The 15,324-nt window shown below is 60.5% G+C and overlaps 1 protein-coding gene across 3 annotated transcripts in view; it reads left to right on the forward strand.

Moving 5' to 3' along the window:
• Positions 1 to 8,367: 8,367 nt before the first annotated feature.
• The window catches only part of BRF1 (BRF1 RNA polymerase III transcription initiation factor subunit), a 40,032-nt gene continuing 33,075 nt past the window's right edge, over positions 8,368 to 15,324 (forward strand). For all 3 annotated transcript variants that reach the window (XR_009451337.1, XM_059684640.1, XM_059684652.1), the window contains exon 1: positions 8,368 to 8,692. Coding sequence is in view for 2 of the 3 variants with exons in the window: in XM_059684640.1 (XP_059540623.1) it covers positions 8,509 to 8,692 (184 nt within the window). In the remaining variant the exon portion in view is untranslated. The remainder of the gene's footprint in view (positions 8,693 to 15,324) is intronic.

Consider the following 15,324-nt stretch of genomic DNA (forward strand, 5'->3'; position numbering starts at 1 on the left):
TTTTACGAGTAAGTGAATTAAAGCCTCAGATTTCCCGCGGAGGTGTGCAGGGCGGAGCCCACCTGCACAGTCAGGGTCACGACTCTGCTCCTGCAGGTGCTGTGGATTCCCAAGGGGAGGAGACACTGTTTCCACGGCAGGAAGTGCGTCCCCAGCTGGCCTGGCTCAGTGGATAGAGCACCGGCCTGTGGATTGAAGGGTCCTGGGTTCCATTCTGGTCAAGGGCACGTACCTCGGTTGCAGGCTCCGGGCGCAGGTCCGGGGCATGCGGGAGGCGACCAATCGATGTGTCTCTCTCATATTGGTATTTCTCTCTGTCTCTCCCTCTCCCTTCTACTTTCTCTAAAAATCAATGGGAAAGAAATATCCTCAGGTGAGGCTAAAAAGAAAGAAAGAAGGGGAGAGGGAGGTGTGGACAGAGGCGGAGGTCGGGAAGCGGGGAGGCAGGTGGGATGGGTTTGGGAGGAAGAGTCAGCAGGCTGGCAGCTAGAATGGGTGAGAGTGTGAAGTGAAGAGGGTGTGAGGGACAATGGGGAGGGGAAAGGGGAAAGGGGAAAGGGTGAGGCACGCCATGCCAGGGGCAGGGGACATGTCTTTAATGGGCATGTGAATAATCATACTGACAGGAGACACCGGTGGCACCGCCCACTGGAGGCAGGTATCGGGGAGACTGGGAGGAGGGGGCAGCATGCAGGGGCCTCCTCACAGCTGTGACTCACACAGGCCTGGCCAGCACAGGAGGCGGGGCCACCGGGGCGCTGGGAGACGGGGTAGCAGGAGTGGTCGGTCTTCCAAATGAATGAGGAAAGCCTCCCCAAGGAGATGCTGAGCCAGAGGCGGGGCGCCCACCACTCCCACCACCAGCGGGCGGCGGTAAGTCAGGTGCAAGAGGAGATGCTGTTTGCAACAGAAACAGAAAACAAAACACCTGGGATCCAACGCAAGACGATAGGAAATGTTAAATCCCTCCCTAGGTTTACTCACTCTTCTCCCCTGTACCTGAGCTACGATTTTTAAAAAATATATATATTTTTATTGATGTCAGAGAGGAAGGGAGAGGGAGAGAGAGGTAGAAACATCAACCATGAGAGGGAATCATTCATCGGCTGCCTCCTGCACGCCCCACCCTGGGGATCGAGCCTGAAACCCAGGCATGTATGTGCCCTGACCGGGAATCGAACCGTAAGCTCCTGGTTCACGGGTCGATGCTCGACCACTGAGCCACCCTGGCGGGCTCAGCTGTGATTTTCATCCAAGTGCTAATTTGGAAACGGTCCAGGAGTTCTCAGATGTTTACAGAAAACCGAGCACATGAACTGGACGCGCTTGCCACAGAGGAAGAGGACGGGCCGCGTCTGCCATGAGGTGGGAGTCACCACGTCCCCGGAGCGGGCAGCGCTGAGGGCGCATGGTGCGAGCTGCAAGGCCACCGTGAGGGGGAGGACAGGTTCCCCCAGAACATGGTATTGGGACAACAGGTTCGACTTCTTTTTCTTTAAAGATTTAAAAAAAAAAAATTGATTTTGAGAGAGAGAGGAAGGGAGAGGGAGAAAGAGCAACCCATGTGAGAGCAAACCGTCATCAGCTGCCTCCTGCCCCCTCCCTACCAGGCACGGAGCCCCCAACCCGGTCAAGCGCCCGGACCGGACCGGGAATCGAACTGGAAACCTTTTGGTTCATGGGACGACGCCCAGCCACACCAGCCAGGGCTAGACTTTTTTCTTTCTTTTTTTTTTAGCTGAATCTTTACTTCACTCCTTATACCAAAATAAATTCCAGATGGAGCAGAAATGTAATCATGAAATATGAAACTATAAAATCTCTAAAAGTTGGAAAAATCGTTCCTCATCCTGGACGAGGAGGCCCCGGGTCAGCAAAACTGGGGGAAACGGCCGCAGACATCAAAGACTGGCTTTTAAGGCAGAATGACTCTTACACGCCAACAATCAGAAAAACCTGCAAAAGACACGACCCCGCATTGCACATCCACTATTGCAAATCAAATGAGCAATTACCATCCGATAAAAAGCAACGGCAGTAGGCACACAGCCCTCTTCCTAACGGGTTTAGGGCATTTCCGACGCTCTGTGCCCTTGAGGTCTTCCCGCCTGTGGTGTCTGCATGGGGGCTCCGCACTCAGGGACCCGGCACTGGCAGCTGGAGGCTGGCCCGGGTGGGAGTATTTGCACCACGGAAATTGGCCAACGAGGCGCCGCTTGATTTACTGTTCTGTTTATGGACACACTTCTCAAGGGCAAGACCCAGGGGGCTCATCGCAGGAGAACTTGGCTCTCGGACTCCTGCCGGCTGCCTCTGACCCTGCAGTGGGCGCCGTGAGGGTTAGCGTCTCTGGGTGCTTATCTCCTGCAAACAAACCCTTTCAGGGCCAGGAAAGTGGTTTTTTAAAAAGCACGGAACGCAGTTCCCTTTCCCGGAACAAAGCAGAGGCTCTGAAACAAAGAAGGGCAGAGGCAGCACAGTTGTGTAGTGGTTTATCCCTCCTCAGACTGTGGGGCAGCGCCCTCCGCCCTCCCTGCCCCCCCCCCCCCCCACACACACACACTCCCGGAGGTACAGCTGCATCCAACCGCACAAGTTCAAATCCCCACCAGGGAGCCGGCTCCGCTCCCCAAGGCCTAAGCTGACGGCCCATGGATGGGGAGCGAGGCGGGCACCCCAGGCGCAGCCGCCCAGACTCCACGTCTTCGCAGACAGTAGCCTCTGTCGGCCACCAGGTCCACCGCCAGGTCATCCTAATTTTGGATCAGCCAGTGGCTCAGCTGTATTTCTGGGTCGTATCTGTGTGGTTCCACATGGAGCAGCGTTTGGTTTTTGGTTTTTGTTGTTTTTAATATTTTTTTCCCTTTATTTCAGAGAGGAAGGGAGGAGGAAGAGAGAGATAGAAATATCAATGATGACAGAGAATCATTGATCAGCTGCCTCCTGCACGCTCCCTACTGGGGATCGAGCCCACAATTTGGGCATGTGTCCTCAACCAGAATCCAACCCGGGACCCTTCAGTCCACAGGCTGACGCTCTATCCACGGAGCCAAACCGGCTACGGCTGGCTGTTATCGCTTTTTAATTTGACAATCTAAGGAAAAGAGATCAGTGCCCCTGACTAAATAGACAGGTATTGAGTGTTTAAAAATTTGGGGGCGGGGGGAGACACAGGCTGAAAATGGCTGACGTAGCCGTGGCCGATGCGGTTCGGTTGGTTGGGCACTGAAAGGTTGCTGGTTCGATTCCCTAGTCAGGGCACAGGCCCTGGCTTCTGGCTCAGTGCCCGGGAGAGGGCGTGCAGGGGGCCGCTGACAGATCCATGTTTCTCTCTCTCTCTCTCCCTCTCCTTTCCTCTCTATCTCTCGAGAAATCAATAAAAACTCTTTTTTTAAGTATTTTTTTATTGATTTCAGAGAGGAAGGGAGAGATAGGAACATCAATGAGGAGAGAGAATCATTGATCGGCTGCCTCTTGCACGCCCCCTATTGGGGATGGACCTCCTGGTTCATAGGTCGACACTCAACCACTGAGCACACCAGCTGGGCAATAAAAACTCTTTTTAAAAAAAAAAAAAACACACAGAAGAGGAGATGCTGACATAGGCCAGTACAGGCTGACGCGGGCCTCGGGTCAGAACACCGTGCACCTCGCGGCTGGCCTGCGCCCTGCTCCTCCCCCGTGCAGGTGAGGCTCAGGGTGGCACTCCAAGGGCTGGGACCCGGAGCAGCCCTCGGCCCGGCGGATCCTGCAGGAGGAATCAGGAAGGCCCGCAGGGATGTGGGGACAGGTGAGTGCAGCATTGCAAGCAGCAAAATGTAAGCAAAGGGATGTCCGGGGCAGAAGATGAGCCGATGGCACACCCACCCGCGGAGCACGGCCAGTCTCCCTGTGAGTGGCCGTGTGACACCCAGCCGGGCCAGTCTCCCTGTGAGTGGCCGTGTGACACCCTGGCTCAGGAAGAATGTGCCGAGGAGGGGCCTGGCGCTCCCCCAGCCGCGGTGAGCCCGGAACAAGGGGCACCTTTGTGTTGGATACGTCTCTGTGCTTCCCACGACGAGAATGGTGTCGCAATGAGCCAGCGCACAAGCGCAGTGTTGGAAGAGAGAGAAGAGGAGCAACAGAAGCCAGCAGAGGACGCTCGCGGGGAGTCACCGCGCAGAAGCCCGTGGCGGGTCCAACCTCAGTGCTGTTCACAGGGACGTGGACACGGACGCGGTTCCTGGCTTCCCTGGGGTTTCCTCTCTTTGTATTTACTTACTTGTTTTATTGGTTTAAGAGAGGAAGGGAGAGGGAGAGGGAGAGAAACATCAATGATGAGGGAGAATCATGGACCGGCTGCCTCCTGCACCCCCCACCCTGGGGATGGAGCCCGAAACCCGGGCAGGAGCCCTGATGGGGAATCGAACCATGACCCCCTGGTTTGTGGGTCGACGCTCAACCACTGAGCCACATCTTACAATTCGCAAAAGTGATTCTGGTCACCTTCCGTCAACGGAGGGTAGTGGTGCTCGAAGGCGGGCCGTGCGCTGGCACCAGAGGAGGTGGGAGGGTTGCGCACTTTCCGGCCCTCGGAGACCCGGCCGCAGGGCACTTTTCAAAGATTTGCGTCCGCTGTGAGGGGCACAGACAGGGCTTCTGGTCACAGGTGGGAAGGCCACGGGGTCTGGGCCCACGCCCACGCCCAGGCCTGGCCTGGCGGGTGCTGTGAGGTGGAGTGGGAGGGGGCAAGGACCGCTGGGCAGGTGGCCTCGCAGGACTTGGCCGCCACTTGGGTTGGGGAGGAGGAGCAGAGAGGAGTGGAAACCAGCTCCGGTGCAGAGACTGCCGTCCCTCGGGAGAAAGAAAATTCCGCAGGGGAGCCCGGCTGGCGGGGCTCAGGGGTTCGGTTCCCGGTCAGAGCACAGGCCCGGGTTGCAGGCTCCATCCCCAGTGGGGGGCGTGCAGGAGGCAGCTGATCAGTGATTCTCTCATCATTGATGTTTCTATCTCTCCCTCTCCCTTCCTCTCTGAAATCAATAAAAATATATTAAAAAAAGAGAAAATTCTGAAGGGGAGATTAAGAACAGAAAGCAACACACACACACACACACACACACACACACACACACACACACACAGGAGTGTGTCAGTGCGGCGGGCGGTGTGGGGATTCGGCTGTTAAACAACCAAGTCGCACAGGAAACTTCCAGGTGCTGCAAAGAGCAAGATTCACCCTGACATCTCCCACCTTACAAACTAGAAGGGAAAATTAAACCCTAATTAGGCCCTGGGTGGTTGCTCAGTGGTTAGAGAGTCAGACCGCACACTGAAGGGTTGTGGGTTTGTTTCCCAGTCAAGGGCACCTACCTGGGTTGCAGGTTTCATCCCTCGCCCCAGTGGGGTGCATGCAGAGGCAACCAATTGACGTGTGTCTCTCACATCGATGTTTCTCTCCCCCTCCCTCCGTCCCTCCCTTTCACCCTGTCTGAAAATCAATGGAAAAAATATCTTCGGGTGAGGATTATCAAAACGCAAAAACCCTCATTAGGCAGAAGGAAAAACATGATAAAATCAGAATGGAAATCAGTGAAAGAGGAAACAGGAAAAAGAAGAAAACCAGTAGTCCTGGCTGCTTTGGCTCAGTGGGTAAAGTGTCAGCACATGGATCAAAGGGTCACAGGTTCGATTCCCAGTCAAGGGCAGGTACCTGGCTGCAGGTTTGATCCCTGGTCCTGGTCAGGGCACGTGCGGGAGGCAACCAATTGATGTGTGTCTCTCATATCGATGTTTCTCTCTCTTTCTCTCTCTCTCCCCTTTCTCCCTCCCTTCCACTCTCTCTCTCTCTAAAGATCAATGGGAAAAATATCCTCGGGTGAGGATTAAAAAAAAAAAAAAAGAAGTAGAAAAACCAATAAACCAAATGAGGTTCTTTAAAAAAAATAAAAAACATATATATAATTGATTTCAGAGTAGGGAGAGGGAGAGAGAGACAAAAACATCAATGATGAGAGAGAACTGGATTCGAACCTGGGACCCTTCAGGCTGTAGACCGATGCTCTATCCATTGAGCCAAACCATCTAGGAAGGTCAGTAGAATGGATAAACTTCTAGGCTGATGGGGAAAATAAAGAGACAAGACAAGAATGACCGATGTTAGCAATGTGAGCGTGAGAGGGACAGGAGGAGCATTTGGCTCATTTGATAAGCTCTATGTGCGTTTATCCAATGACCGTTGGGTCCAAGGAGACTTCAAAGGGGAAACTTATAAATTATACATTTTAATCCGGGCAGTTTTTGTGTGTCGGTGAGGCCTCAATAAAGTTGTTTAAATAAAACCACAAGCCCGGCTGGTGTGGCTCAGTGGTTGAGCATTGACCTATGAACCAGGAGGTCACGGTTCGATTCCCAGTGAGGGCACATGCCCGGGTTGCGGGCTCCATCCCCGGTGTGGGGCGTGCAGGAGGCAGCCGGTCCATGATTCTCTCTCATCATGGATGTTTCTATCTCTCTCTCCCTCTCCCTTCCTCTCTGAGATCAATAAGAATAAATAAAAAATATTTAAAAGACAAACAAACAAACACCCAGATGGCAGCATGGAGGGGAAAAGGCGAAAAGACAGAGGAGGAGGCGTTGGGGATGTGGTAAACACCTAACACAGGTGCCCTCGGAATCCAGGGAGAGGAGGGGGAGAGAGCCCTGCAGAAGCCACACAATTAGCGTAAGTAACAGGAAATCACGTAGGAACATCCTAGCCAAACTGCTGAAAATAGAAGTTTTAAAAGCATCCAGAGGGGAAAAATAGGTACATTATCTTCAAAGTGCAATAAAACGACACAATGAAGTGATGGAAGCAAGAGGGCAGCGGAACGGGGTCTTTAAAGTGCCCAACACATTGGCCGCCAGCCTCGGGCTCTGTCCTAGGCCACTCCCGCCCCTCCCCTCCCTCCAGCCGCCCAGCTGCTCCCACCGGCGCCCCGCCTCCCAAGGCAGCTGGGGAGCTTGGCCATGCCACACTCGGATGCCGGTCCAGCTCCCCACACCCTCTCTTACTGTCCTCATCCCGGTGGCACCTCTTGGCGCTGCGGGTAGCTCCCCAGCCCCCTCCAACCCCCCACCACCCACCCCCTCCCAGTGTGGCTCCCTGCTCCCCACAACTCCCTGCCTGCATTGCTGCAGGGCCACCAGCGTGGTGCCCACCTGGTGCTCCTCTTGAGTTTTCCTTATTTATTTATTTACTTATTTATTTAATATGTTTTCACTGATTTCAGAGAGAGAAAGGGAGCGTCTATAGAAACATCAATGATGATCATCACCAATCGCCTGCCTCCTGCGCACCCCCTACTGGGGATCGAGCCTGCAACCCGGGCATGTGCCCTTTCCTTGGCTTAGAATCGAACACTGATCTCCTAGTTCATGGTTCGAGATTCAACCACTGGGCCACCCAGCCGGGCCTCCGTTGTCCTTTAGAATGTTCTCGCGTGTAGGGGAGTATCTCTTCCCTCGACTTCAGGACCAGCTCATCGAGTTCTCCGAAAATCTCGTTGTCCTACGATGGGGGTTCAATCGACTTTACGGCCGAGTCGTGCGGAGTTCCTGTATTTACAAGTTTGCCAGTTTTCTGATTTAGTTTAAGCTCCCGTCAGCAACTATGGCTAAGATTCAAAGTCTTTAAAAAATGCAGCCTTGCACGTTTCTTTTTAGGGTTATTCCCAGGGCCGTCAAGGGTGTTGGGACCCCTGAGAATGGCCAGCGTGGGTGGGGGGACACGACATGTAACTGTCACGGGTGACCGCAGGTGGCGGAGTCCTGTGGGGACAGACAACAGGGACCGGGGCGCATGGGGGTGCAGGGACGCGACAGGAACAGCTCGCGGAGCCCGGGAGAGCCCTGTGGCCGCGGCCAGCACAGATGCTCCGCTTGTCAAAGCCCGTCCGGGGCCCCGCCCACCACTCTGGCCCCGCCCCTGGCCCCGCCCACAGCTCCCGGTCCAGTCACGGGCCGCGCTCACCACTAACGGCTCGCCCACCGCTTCAGGCTCCCCAGGCCACGCCCACCTCTCTGGTCCCGGCCCGGGCCACGCCTCCCTCCAGATTCCCGTCCAGTCACGGGCCGCGCTCACACCAAGGCCCCGCCCATCACTCTGGTCCCGCCCCGGGCCCCGACTCCAGATCCCCGTCCAATCACAGGCCGCGCTCCCACCCAGGCCCCGCCCCTCCTCCCGAGGCCGTCGCGCCGCCGCGAGGTCTGCTAGTTCGCGGTGTTTGGACGGTGGCCGCGCTGGGGCTCCGAGGTCGCGGGTTCGAGTCGTCGCGTCTCCTCAGTCTCGGCGCCAGTGCCTCTCTGTCCTGCAGGCGCGGCCGTTGCTGACGGTGCGGCGAATCTGCCGCTGCGAATCGGCGGGCGCGGCGGCGGAAGAAGCCTCGCGAGAGTCTGGGCACGGGCGCAGCGGCGGGAGCGGCGGGCCGAGCGGCGGGAGCGGCGGGCCGAGCGGCGGGAGCGGCGGGCCGGGCCCGCGGAGCCGCCGGCATGACGGGCCGCGTGTGCCGCGGCTGCGGCGGCACCGACATCGAGCTGGATGCCGCGCGCGGCGACGCCGTGTGCACCGGCTGCGGCTCGGTGCTCGAGGACAACATCATCGTGTCCGAGGTGCAGTTCGTGGAGAACAGCGGCGGCGGCTCGTCGGCCGTGGGCCAGTTCGTGTCGCTGGACGGTAGGTCCGGGGCGGGGCGGGGGAGCCGCGAGCTCTGCGGCGCGATCTGGGGGTCCTAACGGAATTTCCAACCCGGGGGGCGGAGCGTCCGCCCCGAGACCACCGCGCGCCCCCGCGGGCTCCGCTGGGAGCCGGCCCCGCGTGGACTCAGGCCCCGGCCGCCGAGGCCGCCGCGGTGTCGCCCTCCCACCCCCGGGCCACCGCGGAGCGCGCCCGCCCCCGGTCGTGCCCGCGTCGGGGACCGGATGGACGGTTCGCCACCCTGGGGAGGCGTCTGTGCCCGCGGGGGGCCTCGGAGGCTCGCCCAGGAGGTGGCGCTGCCGGCGCTGGGTCTGGCTGGGCAGCGCCCGTCGGGTCCGGGCACCGCTGGTGGCAGGAAACTAAGCCGGGCGCCGGGGTGGGTGCTGCGAATGGGGCTGCCGACAGCATCGTGGCGGGTTCCTGTGGGCGGACGGTTCTCTCCCCGCGGTGCTTCCCAGGGGCGGGGTGGCGGGCAGCTGCTCCCTCACTTCCCGCACACCGACCCCCCTGCTCCCGCACACCGACCCCCCCGGCTCCCGCACACTGACCCCCGGGCTCCCGCACACTGACCCCCCCGGCTCCCGCACACTGACCCCCGGGCTCCCGCACACTGATCCCCGGCTCCCCGCACACTGACCCCCGGCTCGCACCTCTCCGCACACTGATCCCCGGCTCCCCGCACACTGACCCCCGGCTCGCACCTCCCCGCACACTGATCCCCGGCTCCCCGCACACTGACCCCCGGGCTCCCGCACACTGACCCCCGGGCTCCCGCACACTGACCCCCGGGCTCCCGCACACTGACCCCCGGGCTCCCGCACACCGACCCCCCCGGCTCCCGCACACTGACCCCCAGGCTCCCGCACACTGACCCCCAGGCTCCCGCACACTGACCCCCGGCTCGCACCTCCCCGCACACTGATCCCCGGCTCCCCGCACACTGACCCCCGGCTCCCGCACACTGACCCCCGGGCTCCCGCACACTGACCCCCGGCTCGCACCTCCCCGCACACTGATCCCCGGCTCCCCGCACACTGACCCCCGGCTCCCGCACACTGACCCCCGGGCTCCCGCACACTGACCCCGGCTCCCGCACACTGACCCCCGGCTCGCACCTCCCCGCACACTGATCCCCGGCTCCCGCACACTGACCCCCGGCTCGCACCTCCCCGCACACTGATCCCCGGCTCCCGCACACTGACCCCCGGCTCGCACCTCCCCGCACACTGATCCCCGGCTCCCGCACACTGACCCCCGGCTCGCACCTCCCCGCACACTGATCCCCGGCTCCCGCACACTGACCCCCGGCTCGCACCTCCCCGCACACTGATCCCCGGCTCCCGCACACTGACCCCCGGCTCGCACCTCCCCGCACACTGATCCCCGGCTCCCGCACACTGACCCCCGGCTCGCACCTCCCCGCACACTGATCCCCGGCTCCCGCACACTGACCCCCGGGCTCCCGCACACTGACCCCCCGGCTCCCGCACACTGATCCCCGGCTCCCGCACACTGACCCCCGGCTCGCACCTCCCCGCACACTGATCCCCGGCTCCCGCACACTGACCCCCGGCTCGCACCTCCCCGCACACTGACCCCCGGCTCCCGCACACTGACCCCCCGGCTCCCGCACACTGACCCCCGGGCTCCCGCACACTGACCCCCCGGCTCCCGCACACTGACCCCCCGGCTCCCGCACACTGACCCCCGGCTCCCGCACACTGACCCCCGGCTCGCACCTCCCCGCACACTGATCCCCGGCTCCCGCACACCGACCCCCGGCTCGCACCTCCCCGCACACTGATCCCCGGCTCCCCGCACACTGACCCCCGGCTCCCGCACACCGACCCCCCAGGCTCCCGCACACCGACCCCCGGCTCCCGCACACCGACCCCCGGCTCCCCGCACACCGACCCCCGGCTCCCGCACACCGACCCCCGGCTCCCGCACACCGACCCCCGGCTCCCGCACACTGACCCCCCCGGCTCCCGCACACCGACCCCCGGCTCCCGCACACCGACCCCCCCCCGGCTCCCGCACACCGACCCCCCCCCGGCTCCCGCACACCGACCCCCGGCTCCCGCACACCGACCCCCGGCTCCCCGCACACCGACCCCCGGCTCCCGCACACCAAGCCCCGGCTCCCGCACACCGACCCCCGGCTCCCGCACACCGACCCCCGGCTCCCGCACACCGAGCCCCGGGTCCCCGCACACCGAGCCCCGGCTCCCCGCACACCGAGCCCCGGCTCCCCGCACACCGAGCCCCGGCTCCCCGCACACCGACCCCCGGCTCCCGCACACCGACCCCCGGCTCCCGCACACCGACCCCCGGCTCCCGCACACCGAGCCCCGGCTCCCGCACACTGAGTCCCGGCTCCTGTGGCCGCACCCCCCCCCCCCCCCCCCCCCCGGTGCCCCGGGGGAGAGCGCGTTTCCCTGATGCCTGGGATGTTCAGCGGCCGCCCACTCCGTCTGTCCGGCTCTTGGCCGATTCTCTGTGAATTTTTGTTGGTTTTGCTGCCGTTGAGCTTTGAACGGTCTTTACGAGTTCTGGTTAAAAACCCGCTGTTGGCGATGCGATTTGCAGAGCAGGAGGTTAACATCTTGACTAAAAGTTTCACATTTTTCCTTATTGATCTGAGAGAGAAAATGGATCAGCGCCTGACTGGCTGCTGCGGCGCCCACACCGGGAGGGAGCCCGCAGCGGGCAGGGAGCCAGCTGGCGACCTGCTGGTTGGTAGGCGAGCTCACCGCTGGGCACCGGCCTGGCCGACAGGTGACATTTTTGTGCAGTCTGGTGGTTTTCTCCCTAGAGTGTCGTTTCCTTCCGCGACGTGTCGTGTGTGTTCTGCGTTAGACCCGCGGCGGCTTCACTCAGGTGTGGTGTGGGGAGGCCCAGTCTGTGGGTGGCGCCCTCCCAGCGTCCAGCGCTGCGGACTGTCCTCTCGGGACCTGCCTCGGCTCCCGTGGCCGTGGCCGCTGGGCCCGTCTGTCCCCTCGGTCCCGTGCAGCCCCTTGGCTTACAGCCCTGCCTCGCGCGTTTGTCGCGAGTCCGGAAGTGGCCGGCCGAGTCCTCCAACTTCGCCCTCTTCCCGGTGCTGTGAGCTGCTGTGGGTCCTTCCCACCAAACCTTCGGATAAGTGTGTGTTTGCAAATAGACATGAACTGGTTTTAAAACATATATTTTTATTGGTTTCAGAGAGGAAGGAGAGGGAGAGAGGGAATCATGGATCGGCTGCCTCCTGTCCCCCCCACACGGGGTGGAGCCCACAACCTGGGCCTGTGCCCTGACCCGGAGTCGAACCTCTGGCTCCTGGGCGCAGGTTGCTGTTCGGCCACTGAGCCACGTGGGGCAGTTTGGCCTTGTTACTGTGCTGTGCTCCAGGCCGTGGGCACAGCCCTCTGGCTCACAGGTAGGTTCCTCTGCGCCGTGGCATCTGTGTTTCAGCGTAGAGCTCCTGTGCACCCTTCTTTTTAAAATATATTTTCATTGATGTCAGAGAGGAAGGGAGGGAGAGAGAGACATCAACGATGAGAATCATGGCTCGGCTGCCTCCTGCACGCCCCCTCCTGGGGATGGAGCCTGCAACACTGGCAGGTGCCCTTGACCGCAATCGAACCCGGGACCCCTCAGTCCCCAGGCCGGTGCTCTGTCCACTGAGCCACACCAGCTAGGGTTCCTGTGCATTCTTTCGGTATGACCCTAAGGTCCGGGCAGAACTATTGTCAATGTTCTGTCAACATTGTCAAAACTTTTTAAATTTTCATTCCACGTTTATTGCCAGTGTATAGAAATATGGTTGGTTCCTGTTGTTGACCACGCTAGGCTTCCAGCTCTGTTTTCTATGGAGGCAACCACTTTGTCTCTAAATAGTGGATGTTTTACTTCTTCCTTTTGTTTCTCTTTCTTGCCTTAGAGCAGACTGCCTGCCCTCTGTAATCTGGAGAGCGTGGTCTCCCCCCGTGCAGCATAATGTTACCTAGGGTGTTGGTCCCTGTTCTTCTTTTAAAATTATTGGGGGAGGGGGGGGGAGGGAGAAACATGGCTTTGTTGTTCCACTTATTTGTGCGTTCCTTGGTTGATTCTTGTATGTGCTGTGACCGAGGGTCGAACCCTCAGCCTTGGCGTACTGGGACAATGCTCTAACCGTTTGAGCTACCGGGCCAGGGCTGGGTACCTGTTCTTTATTTGTAAAGTTAAGGACCTTCTCTTCTCCTGATTTGCTGAGAGTTTATCATGAGTGGATGTTGAATTTTGTTAGATAATTTTTCTGTTACCAACTGATACAGTCATGGTTTTCTGGGGTAAACACACATGGTCATGGGGTATCATTCTGTGTATGAGTTGCTGGATAGATTTGCTAATATATACATTTAAATATATTTTTTATTGATTTTTAGAGAGAGAGGAAGTGGGGAGAGAGAGAGAGAAACATCATGGATCGGCTGCCTCCTGCACACCCCCCACTGGGATTGAGCCTGCAACCTGGGCCTGGGCCTGACCGGGAATCGAACCGTGACCTCCTGGTTCCTGGGCCGACGCTCACCTCTGAGCCTCGCCAGCGGGGCTGGATTTGCTCCTACTCTGTTGGGGTTTGTGTTATATTCGTGTGGACCACTGGTCTGTGGTTTCCTGCACCGTCTTTGGCTTTGGTGTCAGGTCACGGGCCTCTGGGATCGCTGGGGAAGGCCCTTCCGTTCTGTCTGGAGGAGATGGGGGAGGCGGTGGTTTTCTCCTGGACTGTGTGGTCGAGGTCACAGTGCAGCCTCGGGCCTGGAGGTTCTGCCAGAGGTTTTCACCTGCAGGTCCATTTCTTCAGTCGTTGAGTTGCCGTTAAGGGTTAGATGGTCTCTGCCTCCTGGGGGGTGTGGTCGGAGCGGCCGGAGCGCCGCAGGTGGAGGTGTGGGCCTGCTGGGTCTGCGCCGATGTCCCTTTCCTTTCCGCCCGGTGTGCGCCCCCCCCCCCCCCCCCCCCCGTCTCTTGTTTGAGAAGTTTATCAGCTTTATTGCGCTTTTCAGAGAACTGGCTTGGCTTTCGTTGGCTTTCCCCTTCTGTCCCTGCCTCCCCGACGCCTGTTCTTTCTGGGTGACGGTCGGGCAGCTCCCGGGCTCCCGGGCTCCTGCTCATTCTTTTTTTTTAATATATTTTATTGATTTTTTTTTTTTTTTTTATAGAGAGGAAGGGAGAGAGATAGAGAGCTAGAAACATCGATGAGAGAGAAACATCGATCAGCTGCCTCCTGCACATCTCCCACCGGGGACGTGCCCACAACCCAGGTACATGCCCTTGACCGGAATCGAACCTGGGACCTCTCTGCAGGCCGACGCTCTATCCACTGAGCCAAACTGGTTTCGGCTCCTGCTCATTCTTTGAGAGCCGAGTGGGCAGTTGGTTCAGGGGTTTAGCCCAGAACATGCCAATCAGCACCAGCGCCCAGGCTCCTGGCCGGGCTCCTGGGAGCGCCCGGTGCTCTGCGTCTGGGCCTTGCTGCGAGGCCCCAGGCCCCACTTCCTGGAAGGTGCTCGGGACCAGCCGATGTGAGTCCAGGGCCCGGGCTGGACGCGCGCACAGCGCCTCGCCGAGTGGGGACGCCCGGGCCGAGTGCCTCAGCGGCTGGGCAGCCGCCGGTGAGGGGCCAGGAGGCCGGGTGCTGAAGGCGCGGTGCCCAGGGAGGCCAGGTGGCCAGGCAGGGGCGGAGTGGGCGGCGGGGGCCTCACGGGTCCTGAGGAAGGGCCGGGCGGGACACGCCGTGTGTGTTGGGACCGTGGGCGCCGAGCGGGCAGAGCAGGCCTCCCAGCGGGCGCGGGGGGTGGCTCCGTGTGGCGGGCGCTGCCGCGGGCCGTGCTGGCAAGTGAGGGCCTCGGGACAGCAGTGCTTCCTGGTGTCCCCCTGGGGTTGGTGACGCACCCGGCCCGGGAGCTTCACTCAGCAACTGGCTCTGCTTCCTCAGGGACCCCTCCTCCTGGAAGCCTGCCATGGTTTCCACAGCCACAGGGTCTCTAAGTCCTAGAGGTCTCCCAGGTATGAGTAATGAGGGCCACACGTCTGTGGTGGATGACCCCCCACTAGTGGATGAGAAAGGCTTGCTGCCCGCCCTGCAGGGGTGCCAGCAGGTGGCGTCCCTCTGCCACCGCCACCTGGCATGTGCCCACCATGAGGGGCTCCCCTGGGACAGATGGCCTGGTGGCTGGGTCTGAGCTCCTGGCTGTGATGCTGCCGCCGCCTCTGGCGGCTCACTCATTGGCGGCTCCCGTGGTCTCGTCAGTGTCTAGGGCACTGCGGGCCCCTGAGTGCCTCCCTTCCGGGGCCGCCCCGCTGCACCCCCGCCTCCCTTCCAGTCAGGCGGTACAAGGGAAGCCGTGCGTGCTGTGTGCGGCCCTCGGGTGCGGCCCTGCCGCTCTTATTCTCGCGGGGGTGGGGTGTTGCTAGCTGTGGGCCCAGCGCTCCGTGCCCAGCACTGGGCTCCCAGAGGAGGCAGGCCCCTCCCCTGCTGCCCACAAGGGGGCGGGCGTGGCCTCACTGCCCAAGTCCCGTGCCTCTGCCGGCTCCCTCCAGCCTGTTGGCGCTTCTGTCACCGGATCTTGTTATAGAAACGCACATGGGGGCGA

This window comes from Myotis daubentonii, chromosome 1, assembly GCF_963259705.1.
Source record: "Myotis daubentonii chromosome 1, mMyoDau2.1, whole genome shotgun sequence".
In the NCBI taxonomy this organism is placed as follows: domain Eukaryota; kingdom Metazoa; phylum Chordata; class Mammalia; order Chiroptera; family Vespertilionidae; genus Myotis; species Myotis daubentonii.